At 41.0% G+C, this 14,035-nt stretch overlaps 2 protein-coding genes across 5 annotated transcripts in view; both read right to left on the bottom strand.

The window, feature by feature from the left end:
* The window catches only part of numb (NUMB endocytic adaptor protein), a 61,447-nt gene extending 59,863 nt beyond the window's left edge, over positions 1-1,584 (bottom strand). For all 4 annotated transcript variants that reach the window (XM_050061488.1, XM_050061486.1, XM_050061487.1 and 1 more), the window contains exon 1: positions 1,427-1,584. The gene's annotated coding sequence lies outside the window, so the exon portion shown is untranslated. The remainder of the gene's footprint in view (positions 1-1,426) is intronic.
* A 4,304-nt stretch (positions 1,585-5,888) lies between these two features.
* Positions 5,889-14,035, bottom strand: part of galnt16 (UDP-N-acetyl-alpha-D-galactosamine:polypeptide N-acetylgalactosaminyltransferase 16) — a 61,994-nt gene continuing 53,847 nt past the window's right edge. Inside the window, exons 14-15 of the mRNA XM_050061366.1 lie at positions 11,414-11,530; positions 5,889-6,782 (exon numbers count right to left, since the gene is read on the bottom strand). Of these exons, the coding sequence (XP_049917323.1) occupies positions 6,639-6,782; positions 11,414-11,530 (261 nt within the window). The 3' untranslated portion in view covers positions 5,889-6,638. The remainder of the gene's footprint in view (positions 6,783-11,413; positions 11,531-14,035) is intronic.

Genomic DNA, 14,035 nt, shown 5'->3' on the forward strand with positions numbered 1-14,035 from the left:
TTTACTTGATAAGGGGATCAACAAAAATAAATCTGCAACTATTGTAATAACTGAGTCATCGTTTCAGTCATTTTAAAAGCAAAACTGCAAAACATTTGCAGGGCTGAGGCTCTGAGATGGGTGGATTTCATGCTTTTCTTTTACACATATGTTAGAAAATTGAATATATTTTGGTTTTTGAGTGTTGGTAGGACAAAACCAGCAGTACAAGCATGTAATCTTAGGGTCTGGGACAATATCTTGAGCATTTTCTGCTATTTTCTCACATGCACAAGCCGAACATAGTTGTCTACAATAAACATAATCATTAGTTGCAGTCTATATAACATACAAGTAGAATCAGAAGATTAAACTGCCTGTTTCTAGCTTCACAATAGAAATAAAACAGTGAAATACACCAATGTTTTCCACGCCTTATGCTGCTGAATAATCCAGCATGTGCTATTCAAGTCACAAACCTCATCACCACCCCATTAACAAAACAGTAATGACTCAACAATTATGGCTAATGAGGGCATCCAAATGTGGTTACTGCCCAATAAGCGGGATGCTTCAGTCCAATAGGCGTGTTGCTATGGATAAAACACCATCCATCATGGGGGCTATCTCTGCAAAAGTCTGCATGTGTTAGATGACCTAACCACTGATGTGTATCTGATCATAGGGTGGCAGATAAGAATGGAAATCTCCTGCTCTGTGGCAGTGCAGAAGCAAACTCCCATTCAAGCTATGATATCATTACCATATAAGAGAATCTAGGGCACATTATCACACTTCACAAAAATTCAGAGTGTGTTAAGAGTGTGAGTCACAGTTTATATCTTCAGGGCAATCAACCTGTCTGATGGCTGAGTGCTGAACGTCTGAGCAGTTGTTTTGTTTTAACCATATGTCTCGATTGTAACTGCGTTGTGTCACATTTTTATAAACTTGCCAAGTCACTAAACTTAACTGCAAATGAATACACCCTGTTAATGCCTGCTCATATTAGTAACGATGATGTTACACAAGTGTGACAATCTGAAAAAGATATCACGAATTATGAGGTAGCTTTGCCATAATTTTACACCGAGTTGGTTTCGTTATTTTGCTGAGTAACGTTCACCTCAAAGTTAACCAGGTAAGTTGAGGTAAGTTAACGTTAGCTAGCTAAAACACCTCTTAGCTCGCTCGGTAGCGCTGAAGCAGACCCTTTTTAACACAAATAAAATATGTTAAACACCCTCACAGCTTATATTTTGCTTTTCTGTCTTCAAGTCAGGTTAGCAAGCAAGCTAAAAGCCGTGTAATTGTGTCTACGGGGCGCTAGGAGCCGCGGAGCTAACGTAGCTGCGTGTGCCGCATCCGAAAATCCCAAGCTAGTGCAGCTTAGCTCCGCGGGCTAACAAGCGTCACCGGGCGGGCTAATTACAACACACCGACCTACCTGTGATCACCGCTGCGACCCAGAAGATGCCCCGTTAAAGCCGTCGCCCCGTGTACCACGAACCGTGCAGTGCCGAAATAATTCAAATTCCACAGAAAGTGTCGGGAGAGACGCTCGCAGTCCAATCGCTTCAGCCACCGCCGCTGAATGGCTGCTACTCGGAGACTCAACCAAACTTCCTCCTTAGCAACGGACCGCCCCCGCGCGACCTCATTGGCCGGCGCGTGCAGAGTGGAGGTGATCGATAGACGGCCGCGTAGCCTGTGTCACACCGGACTGTTACTGCATGTTTAAACCAGGAGACTTATCACCGTGAGGGAAACATCAGATGCTACAAATACTTTAAATAGCTTAAATAGCTGAGCTGTGACCTGCTGATAGAGTCCAGCTTGAAAACCTTTATTGTTGTCCTATTTTGGAATTAGGACAAATGCCACTGTGTTCCTGTGATAAAAGGATGGAAGTTGTCCTCTCTGTCCCACCTCCATGCACACTTTAAAGCACATATATATAATCCCATGCAATATGTATCTGAGTCTCCAGCAGTAGCAGGAGAAGCACAGGTGTAGATTTCAGGGGGGACACAGGGGACACGACCCCCTCTTACTATTTAGAGAATTTGTCCCAGCCCTGATAAAACTATGAAAGCAGCAGAGAACTTTTATTTTGACAAACTTAAAGACATTTTCATCATAAATTGACACAGACAAGGACCCACAAACCTTTGTCTTTCAGGGTCCAAACATTTGTCTCTTTTACTATTTATATAACTTATTGGTCCTATCTGCCTTTTTCACACTATCTTGTATCTTTATACTGTGTGTTTATGTAACCGGTGGACTCTAGTGTTGTCTCAGTTGTGTTGATATGAAGAGGCCCAGAATGTGGATATCTTTGGAGGCGATCTTTGTTTACTCCTGACAACAGACAACAAGAGCTAAAAACAAAATCCTCCATCAAATTCGAGCATATAAACTCGAGCCCCTGTCCCATGGAGTAGAGACACCTCTTTATAGGTGGGCGCAGGGGGACAGAAACTGAGTATCGAGGTCTGAGTGTGTCAGGTAATAACGAATTAAACAAATTATCTATCTATCTATCTATCTATCTATCTATCTATCTATCTATCTATCTATCTATCTACAGAGGTGAAAGAAATACTCACATCTTTTACTTTATATACTGCAGGGACAGCGTTAGGCTTTACCTAAAATAATACATCATAATTTATTAGTTGATTTATATTGTGTATTAATAATATTAACCTACAAAGTAATGTGTGTCTACAGTCTACAGTAAAATAAATATGGTGGAGTCAAAAGTAGAGTACTTCTGTATTTGGTTGAGATGGAGCCAGATTTAACGTTAGTTGTAATCTAAAACAATAAAAATGCATCAACATTTATGTTTAAGTCGACATTAAGTTGATCTTTGTGTGTAAAAATCAAAATGCACAGAGTAACTTGTGACTAACACTGTGAACTTAAGCGTAAAAAATAGGATTTCTCCTCTCTGAAATCCTCTAGAGTTTTAGAAGTATAACGTAGCATAACTACTCATCGTAATGCCCAGCTTAAGTAAGAGGAGTGTGTGAGTTAATATACTTCTTTACATGTTGCCTCTGTTGTGAAGCACCTGACCCATTCTTCATTATATTCTCTATCTGTCTGATATGCAAAAACACCCGGTCAGAGAGGGAACTCTTTAAACCACACAGTTTAAAGGCTCATTTGGATGACACCACAGTCTCACTGATATCCTTCCTGTTTTACATGAGGTCACTAAAGTCATCTTCTTCTTGTCTCTTGGTTAGTTTTGATCTGTGGCCATGTTTCACTGACCGACACTCGCGGTGCTGTGTTTAAAAACTGATTTTTTTAAAAAAATATTTATTGTCATTTACCCTTTTGTTCTCCCCCACCCCCCTCTCCTCCCCTGATGATGAAACCTTGGCCCCCTTTAAAGGCCACAAGTTTATCAGCATTAACCTGCATTCCTCACATAGCTGTGGAGCTTACTGGGCTGCAGCGGGGAAGGTTACAAAACCACCAGTGAGAAAAAACTAACAAAGTTGTCAAGCCGGTTATGCTGACAAATGTCATGCCAATGTATTTCATTGCAGGCAGTCACACACACACACACACACACACACACACACACACACACACACACACACACACACACACACAGTCTCTATCTTCCTTTTACAACCACTCTCCNCCACACACACCACACACACACACACACACACACACACACACACACACACACACACACACACACACACACAGTCTCTATCTTCCTTTTACAACCACTCTCCTTTTATTCTTAACTATCTTAAGTCCAATCTTCTTTATGACTCGTCTTTTACACCAGGTCTTCATCCATCAACCTGTCAAGGTCAGAGTCTCTAAATGTTGCTGAGGAGCCTCTCATGTATCTGTGAGGACATTCTGCCCCCCTGTGGTCAATATGTGTAAACTCAGCTACACAGCTGGTGCACACACACACACCTGTTTTCACTCACTGTGCTTAATTACACCTCACTTATTTCCCTGCATTGATTTTGTCACTTCATCATATGCTACCCATTTAAAATCTGTTCTCATGTCATGATTGAACTCGTCAGTGTTAGAAGACGTACTCAACAGACGTACTCGACATCACCAAGGAAATCACACAGAGACGTTTGAGATGTCTAGGACGTGCTAAGAATGGAACAGAGCTGGATCATGAGAGTTGCCTTAAGATGGACACCACCAGGCAAAAGAAAACCCGAAGGCCCAAAACCACCTGGCGCAGAACTGTGACACTGGAGTTGGAAATTATGAACATGTCATGCAGAGAGGCGCAACATGCTGCCAAGGATCGAATACAATGGAAAGAGTTAACTGAAGCCCATAGAAGATGAAGAGGAGTAAGTAAGTATTGAAGCTGCTGATAGACGATATTCTTCACAGTGTTAAATATCTAGTTCAATATGACCAGAATGAGTAATCATTGTTTTCTGGTCAGGGTGGAAAAGCCTCTGAGCAGCATTTTACATGAAGTAGGATTCTCACTTTTTAACTTGCTCCTGAAACAGGGGTGCAAAGTAATCCAGTGGGTCATATTGGACCCTTTGGCAGGCTGGTTTCTGGCCCGCAGATCATAAGGTTGACACCATGCTTTTAGAGTTATCCTGCAATAAACAGAAGTTTAGAACAGGTGAAGAGTTTGACCTGTTGGTAGCACTGAATTCAAAGTCAGTAAACTAAAGTTTGTGCCACTTTTAATGGCGATTCATATAATAGACGAGGTAGACGGAGAGTTGAAGTATGTGTCAGACCAACAGACTAACCTCTGGACACCACCAGCATTTCAAACACAAAGCTAAAATATTTATAATGTTCTTTATTAGATTGTTGAAACGCTTGTTGAATAAATGTCTCGAAGTGGATGGGGTGGTAGTACCTCAGTCTATAGGGACTTGGATTAGGAACCATAGGGTTGCTGGTTCAAGTTCCTGTACGGACCAAGTATGGAGCATGGACTGGTAGCTGCAGAGGTGCCAGTTTGCCCTTGAGGGTGCTGCCAAGGTGCCCCTCAGTAAAGCACTGTATCCCCAACTGTTCCATGAGCAGCCCCCCCTCACTCTGACATCTCTCCATTTAATGCACATGTAGGTCCTGTTTGTGCTTGTGTGTGTATTTCAGGCCTGTGTGTAAATAACAGCAGAGTGAGAAATTGAATTTCCCCTCAGGATTAATAAAGTATATCCTCTTCTTCTTAAATATTTAGCTGCCAATTGTATTTGTAATGAATCAGGATTTCTGTACATTCGGATTGTAAACAAGTGTGTTTGTTGTTTAAAAATATAAAATTTAATATTGATTTTTATTTTGTTTTAATTTTTGTTTTCTGTTCAGTTAGTTTTCAGTTTATTTTTTGTTGTTTAAAAATGTTTAGTATGAGTTCAGTTTGTATCAGTATTATTATTTTAAATGGACCTGCACTTGTACGGCGCCTTTCTAGTCTTATGACCACTCAAAGTGCTTTTTACACGAGTCACATTCACCCATTCCCACATACATTCAAACATGGGTGACTGAGGCTACCGTGTAGGTGCCACCTGCTCCTCAGTTTTTAACACACTCACACAACAATGGAACAGCCACTGGACGCATTTTGAGGTTCAGTATCTTGTTCAAGGACACTTCGAGATGCAGACTGGAGGAGCCGGGGATTGAACTACCCATCATCTGATTAATGGACGACTACCTTCTGAGCCACAGCTGCCAAAATAATATGGGCAGTATTTGTAAGGGGCAAGATTTAATAAATTCAGAATAAGTATAACATATATACAATATATACAATATTGTTTAGCTTAGTTTTATTTTAGTCACACCTAGTCTTTAGTTCATGTATAGTTTACTGTAATAACCTTGACTCCATCTCATTTTGTAAATAACTGGAGCGATAATTCCTTTGTTACCACATTTTATTTCTCAAACAACATATAGAGTACTTGACACAAAAACCAGGCCATTATCTGCTTCAAATATTTACATAAAACTTTGTAAAGAGACAGAAAATAAAACATTCTTTGGGTCTGACCATGCAAAACAATAAATAATGTTCCTGACGGTGCTTTGCATGGTGCTTTCAAGACTGCTGTTCTGCAATTAAAGAGACAAAAAATAAAAGCTCAGGTTTTAGTTGGCTATACATAAAGCTGCCCCGGTCCACACGGTCACCAGACATGCCTCAACCTAAGACTAGGCAACAAGACAAGCAGTGACTCTGACTCAGAGTAGCTGCGGCCCACCTCAACACAGCTGCTGCAGTGTGCGCTCACTTGTGTTGAGGCAATCCGCACTACTCTGATTTTAAGGAATTGTTGACCAGGATAGATACAGAAATGAAAAAGTGAAATGTGCAACAATTTTCAGTGAAAAGCTTAGATTACGTAGAAGAACTGCAGCATCCTCGGAGGATGGAACACTGTACACGAAGGACCTCGGATGTTTCACACAACAAGGCCTTAAAATGTTTTCTCCTGTCGCCAGTGAGCAGGAGCTTGAAGTTGACATCACAAAAGTACAGTTCTCACTCCGTTCATCCCTCAGCAAGGCGACAGACAGTGTGCAGACGTGATCCCCATGAGTCCCTCTGCAGGTCGGGTCCAGAATCCGCTCCTCCCTCTGCCTCGTCCCCGTCACGCCGTGGCTCAGGTGATAATCTGTGGCTCCCAGGTCTGGCTGGCCACCTGGGCGCGACACTGCGTGATGACCGGAGGGCCCGACGGGGCCTGGCTGTCCAGGCACAGGCCGCTGACCATGTGCTGCAGAGCCGTGCCTTTAGGCTTCCACTTCTGCAGAGGGAGGAAACAAAAAACAGAGAGACATGAATTCATCTCTGTCAGTTAGTTCGACAGAGAGCGCAGACGTTTCTTCTCTGGTCTGTGTTTTTCTCTGATCATAAATGATATGTATCAGCACAGGAGGTTCATGTTAGTGGTGAGTAATGGACTGAATCAGACCTGGATAACAGTAATCACATGAATGATTGACTCGCTGCTCTCACAGTGGAAAAATCACAGTAGAGCCAGCTGTAGTCACGGCAGCCTGAAGAAACTATTTGTTGTCACTGATAAAATATTCTGTACGCCATTTATTACTCAGCTTAACGATGGTGGAACGTAACTCTGTACGTTTACAGTATCTGTAGTACTTTACTTTTCCATTTCATACTCCTTCATACTTATATCACTAAAAAGGAAAAATTCTTCTTACTCCTTTACAGTTAACAGTTTTAGTCATTAATTACTGTACAAATTAAGATTTATTGTTACAAAATATAAATAATATGCAAATACACAAAATAATCATACAGTGGTAGACAGACATAAAAAACAGGTAACTAAAGGAAGCATGAAAACTGAAATATTATTATGTATCTCCCCATCAGTATAAAGCTGTACAATAATTAATTCTCTGAGACCTACTTTAATATATTTAATTAATTACCAATAATATTTGTCTTATAGCAAGAAGTAAAATAGTTACAAAAATACTTACGAAAAAAATATAAATATATACCATATTCAAAAAATAATCTCATCTTTATATCCTTATCCAATAGGAACAGTGTGAGAACTACATGTGGGTGTAGGTGCGTTTGAGTTATAGCCCGACTGTTACCAGAGTGTTTAAAGCAGATACTGATCTCCATATACAAACAGAGACATTTTACAGCTGAAAAATTGACTGTACTTGTTGATGCTCTCTGTTGGACAAACTCTGACTGTTTCTAAATGACCTCAAACCAGTGTGGCCTTTATGTAACTGCATTTTCATGTTACTTATTGACAAACTTTTACACTGGGTTACAACAGTATGAGTTGCAACGCTTAGTTGCCAGTTTATTAGGGACAGCTAGGCAGAACTTAAGCCCTCTAATTGTCCACTTTATGATGATTTCGGCTGCAGTTTGTGGTGCTGTTGAATTGTATTAATTGTCAGTTTATTAGGCACACACTGAGTGTGTCCTGCAGTACGTCTACTTACAGAAGGATCTGTAAAGGCCCCAGGCTCATGTGATCACCCTCTCTGGAAAAAACATGGTGTCGTATCTCTTTTTTATTGTTGTACTTTCTCCTAATACGTATTTATGCTCATCAATAAATCCCTTACACTCCTTCAGCCTCCTACAAATCCCTCACAGGACACTGATGAGGACACAAATGTAACATTCCTGCTTACAAACACATCACTTTATGATTTTGTTTGTAACATGATTTACTCTGAGTAACAGAGTCAGCTGGATTCCTTTGATTCTCCATAAATCTAATATTCTTTTCAACAGAGCGTCCCCAGGGTCCAGTCGCTGTGTGTTAAAGTGCCGCAGCAAGTTCGACAGGAAACTTGAGACTGAAGTAAAGAGAGGGAGAAAGTGAGCTCCCCATAAACAGACTGTCCATAAATCAGCAGCTATAAGTGATTCGTTTTTTAACTTGCTGATTAAATAGTCAGAGCTGAACTTAAGGGAACAGCAGAGAGTGAGAGTGCCAAGTGCAGATTCCTGGAGCCATATGGAGGCTTATCAAAGTGGTGAGAGGTGAATGAGAGGTTAATCTTAAAATCCCAGAGGAGAGAGAGTGTATCTGTGTATACATGTGTGTGTGTGACATAGTGTAAACATGAACTGTTATATGTGCCTGGTGTGTATTTAATTGTGTGTGCATGTTTGTGCAACAGAGACGAAGAGGGAATGAAATATCAGAGTTAAAACATTAAAGGGACAGACTCTTACCTGTAGTGCTATTTATTGATCTAGATAGTTTTGGTGTGAGTTGTCGAGTGTTGGAGATATCAGCCGTAGAGATGTCTGCCTTCTCTCCAATATAATGGAACTAGATGGCACTCAGCTTGTGGTGCTCAAAGCGACAAAAAAATAAATTTGAAAAACTCAACAGCAATGTCTCTTTCCAGAAATCATGACCCTGGAGGAGCCCTTCTGTGCAGAGTTTGCATGTTCTCCCGTGTCAGTGTGGGTTTCCTCCAGGTGCTCCAGCTTCCTCCCACAGTCCAAAGACATGCAGGTTAACTGGTGACTCTAAATTGTCCGTAGGTGTGAATGTGAGTGTGAATGGTTGTCTGTCTCTATGTGTCAGCCCTGTGATAGTCTGGTGACCTGTCCAGAGTGTACCCTGCCTCTCACCCAGTGTCAGCTGGGATAGGCTCCAGCTTAGGATGAGCGGTTACAGAAAATGAATGAATGAATGAATGAACTACACCCACCAACTAAACCACTGCACAGAAGGAAGCGTGCATTTACTGCAAACTCACCTAGCACCACTGAGCTAGCTAACGTTACAGCTCAGTAAAGGAGGTTTAGATCCGTTACAGCTCAACCTCGATGTTTAGATCTATAATAATCCCTAGATACTGAACCCTAAGGTGGTGCATATTCAGTCCAATGGAATTGCATGCCTAGGTTACCTCTGCGGTATCTCACACTGGCTTCACATGTGAGTTCCCGCTCAGCCCATAGACTTTAAATTTTGATGATGTCACGGCTTTTTAAATCACTTTTCTCAGCTTCAGGAAAGTGTTATAAATATAAAACTTCCATGGATCAAAAATTCGCACAAAAAAAAAAAAGATTCATAATTGACCTTGTTTGCTCTTGGAGGTGTCCTGTCAGCATTTTTACAAACGTTTTTTTTTTTTTTTTTTACAATGGCGGTCTATGGGAAAAATGCTTTTGAGGCCACAGGGGAATTTATTGCTGTAATACCGTGTGTGACCACTGTAAAAAACAAACTGGAAGCAAGACTAAGCGGTGTTCCTGGAGGCCTGGCTGTCATGAGCACGAACGTCTTGACCATGAGTTGATTGATGCTTCCGTCTGTGCGATGATACGGGTGTAGTTCGGTAGAAATAAAATAGTTCCTACATGAAACTGCTCACAACAGGGTCTGTGGATTATCTTGAGTAACTGGCTCATGATTTCTCAAAAAGGATATTGCTGTTTATATTTTTCAGGCACTTTAAGCACCAGTGCTATCCGGCTCCAAAATATTGGAGAGGAGGCAGACATCTCTGCGGCTGATATCTCTGGAATTCACACCGAAACTATCTAGATTGATTAATAGCACTGCAGACAAGAGGAAAAATGTGTAGTTTTAATTTTGGGCTGAGAGGTCCCTTTAGTAACAGTAATTTGTACATTAAGTGTTCATGTTATGTGACATGAACTTGAGGTTCGACTGGTATTTGCGGTGAAGCTGCAGAGTTTTTTAGTGTTTTTAAATATGGCCAATTCATGCCAAGTATTTCATTACATTGATCCTTATTGGCCAGACTTCTGAAGCAACGTTTAGACCGGCGACGGGGAATACAGTCTGCAGCGAAACCCAAACTAATGAAATTCTTTCAGGATTAGATTAAGAATTTATATATATATAAAAAACTGAGAATTTCAATAAAACATTAATGCTGAGACAATAAAATGTTGTAAAGCCGTTCCAGGCTGTTTCATGCAGCAGTGATCAGGGGAAAGCCTCTGTTATATTGGTGATGGATAACCTGACTGAAAAATATCCAACACTGAATAATGAGGATGACATCATCTTTCTTTGGTTTTACATATTTCCCTTTTTTCTTTAAAAAAAAAAAAAAAGGGGGGCCATCAGCACTTGTCGCTCCAAGAGTTAATCACTCAAGTACTCTACGAGTAAAGTCAAAAACACAAGTATTTTTTCCTTTCTTGGGGATTAAAGCGTCAGGACAAAGAGGCCAAACGTCTCCCACAGCAAGAACGGGTTGCTTGTTGATGGGCAGGTCTCCAGAGAACTCTCAAAGGATTGCGATGGGCCTGCAGAAAGATGAGAGGATGGCCTGGCAAGGGTCCCGCGCACTCACACACATGGTTCCAGTTAATAACTCCCTCTTCGATGCCATAAATCAACCGTGAAGCCAAAGCGGGTCCACATGGGACGTGTATGTTTGACATTCACAAAGGGGAAAACGAGGAAGGAAAAGGGTGTGGTCTGAAGTTATGGGAGCGCTTGTTCTACTGCATCTATAAAATCAACTGCTCTTCTTTGGCCCGAGCCGCAGTAAGGTCACTCAGATCATCTCCTGGCATCATCATCGTCACTATCATCATCAGCAGGAAGGCTGCTCTGCATCTGTCCTGGAACCACCTCTTACTTCTGAATCTTTCGTGTCTGCGTTCGACACTGTGAGTGGCACTTCGAGGACAAATGAACTGCTACATTCCAAAATGAGATAACCATTTGGAAAAACTGAGACCTGCTGTTGAAATGACTGATAGTGCGAGATTAAAGCAAATTCCACTTTCTTTTGTTAACCCTTCGTTAACACAGTAACTTCACAGATTAAAATCTTGTTGATAAAAGAAACTAAATGACACTTTCTTTGTCTTTAGATCCACTGTGGAACTTAAAAACACTTAAAATCCCACAGTTACTTTTACCTGTCTGGGCTCTTTTGCATTGCAGGACTCCATCTTGATCTTTGACCCTGCTGTGAAGGCTGAGATGGCCAGGCAGAGGTCCTGCTGCCGGAGCAGTGGCTCTATTAGCTCCCATCTCTGCAAAACACAGAAAAAAATATAACTGTAGTGACTGCTATCATCGTAATGAAAACATAAAGAGGTTCCTGCAGCTTATGGCAAATAAGATTCAGGACTTTTTTAATGCCACACGGAATGAAGACCAATTTTACAATAACCAAAATTAAAAACAACCAAAAAACCCCCAAAACATGAACCGACATCAATGACTTAGGGTTAGGGACATTTTCCCCCAAATGTTCATTGTAATATAAAACACATTTATTTTGTTCCAGTTAAAGAGTTGGGTGATCTGCTTTAAATGATGGAAAAAAACAAAACAGAAACGCTTTCTAGGCATGGTGGAGACGAGGGTGGGACAGCACTGGGAAACACTTGGCACATGTTGGCGGGTTTTCTTGGTTATTTTGTGTTTCTCACTCTGCATGTTGGATTCCACTCCCTTGATTCTCATCATGAAGGGTTTGAAAAACTTGTGAAATCTTGGTTAAATATCCAATTTTTGTTTAATCTGCACTTCCCATGTCGACCAGGGTACAGTGACAGCCATCGACCAGAGAGTGGATCCTCTGCTCTGAAGTCCAGTTCAGACCAAAGATTCGCAATGAGACAAAACCATTTTAGAATCTTGCAGAGAAAAGTTGCAGCATTGTTGCTGCACCAGCTGGCTGATGGTGTCACCTGAAACTCAGCTGGTCAAAATCTGGCGGCTGGTTTTAGAAAAAGATGACGTAAAGCTCGTCACCTGTTTCTACAGCCAATCAGTATTTATTATGGATACAGTCCATCTGATGCTAGCTTTGTTTTTCATCGTTTCATCACTACTACAAATGCAGCTGTAGCCAGTATTTCACTATCCTCATTCAGATTTTAAGAAGCTACAAATTATATTCAGCCACAAAATAAACCTGAAAAGCTGCAAATCAGAACAGAGGTACAGAGAGTTGTTGCATAGAGATGATACACCGTCTCATCTAGTTGCATTGGTGTGACTCAGCAGGTTTTTAGGACGTTGCAGAGTGGTGCAGTGCAAGTAGTTGTCTGTTTCAACTCGTCTCATCGCGAATCTTTGGTCTGAACTGGGCTTATTATGAGTGTTGCTGGTTTTACTATCATGATCTGCCTGACATTAATGCAAGAAGCATTCCCTAAATTAATTAAAAAAATAAATAAATAAATGACGTTACTGATTATTTTGAGAGTCTACAATGCAAAATCAGAAAAAGACGATTCATAAAATCCTACTTCCCATGTCCAAACATTTTTGAGACTTTCTAAAGATTGATTTTAGACATTTTAATACCAATTATGGCCTTATTTTTAGATCGTTAAATTCAATGCTCTTTCAAGACTTTAAGGATTCACAGGAACCCTGAGACATGTTTGTGTTCACGTGATTTTCAGGGGTACATTTGGTTTCATTTATTCTCTTATAAAGTACAAATATGACTTTGTTGACTAAATCCATTCAACCTTTGTGTCTAAAAGTTTCCAGCTATGTGGGGCGTCGGTGGCTTAGTTGATAGAGCGGGCGCCGTGTGCGGGGCTGTTGCCGCAGCGGCCCGGGTTCGGCTCCAGGCTGTGGCCCTTTGCTGCATGTCATTACCCCCCCCTCTCTCCCACCTTCACGCTTAACTGTCCAAAAATGCCCAAAAATATCTTACAAAAAAAAAAAAAAGGGTTTAAAAGTTTCCAGCTACGTGCTACTCAGAGGTTACAACTGCAGACATTTAACCTTACTCGCTTACAGATTTCTGCAGCTATCATTCACAAACCACAACTGATTTAAAGACATGTGGCCTCAAAGTGACAACCTTGGCTGAGAGTACTTCCTGGAGAGGGGAGAACTGTTCCAAGTCTTTCTCACAATCAGTGGAACCATATTTCTTTGTCAGCAACATACTCTTGGATCTTTTTGTATCACCACTAAACTCTGATGTGAGCCACAGGCTGCAGGCTACAAACACAACACCTGATATTACCTGTGATGTGCAGCTGAGTTCTTCATCATTAATATAACTGTAAAATCTCAGCAGTGACTAATGCTGACTGAACTTAAACTTAAATTAAGGTAATAAAAAAAAAATAACAGGAAGACTTTATTTCATACTGTTTTTGCTGGAACACCTGTATTCACCCTCTGTCTGAGACGCTCTGATTTAGCACCTGTCTCTGTAAGCACCTGCCTGAAAAAGCCCAGTCTGCACTGATTGGTCAGTGTTTCCAGGTCCTTCTTATCTTGGCATCTCTGCACCGTCACTGCAGGCGGGGAATGAATGTAACAGAGAATAGCAGCACTTTCTTTATCTTTAGATTTTTTTTTGCATTTCTGCTTTATTTGATAATAAGATAAAGAAAAGGCAAGGGAAAGAGAGGGGATGTCCAAGCTGGACTTGAACCCAGGCTGCTGCAGTAGGGACTTAGTCATAATGATGACAAAGTCCCTACTGCAGCACTTTCTAATTAAAAAAAATCCCCAATAAAAGCTTCTAAACCCAAACCTTCATAACTGGACATGTTCCA

The sequence above is a fragment of the Epinephelus moara genome, chromosome 14 (genome assembly GCF_006386435.1).
Source record: "Epinephelus moara isolate mb chromosome 14, YSFRI_EMoa_1.0, whole genome shotgun sequence".
Taxonomy (NCBI): Eukaryota; Metazoa; Chordata; class Actinopteri; order Perciformes; family Serranidae; genus Epinephelus; species Epinephelus moara.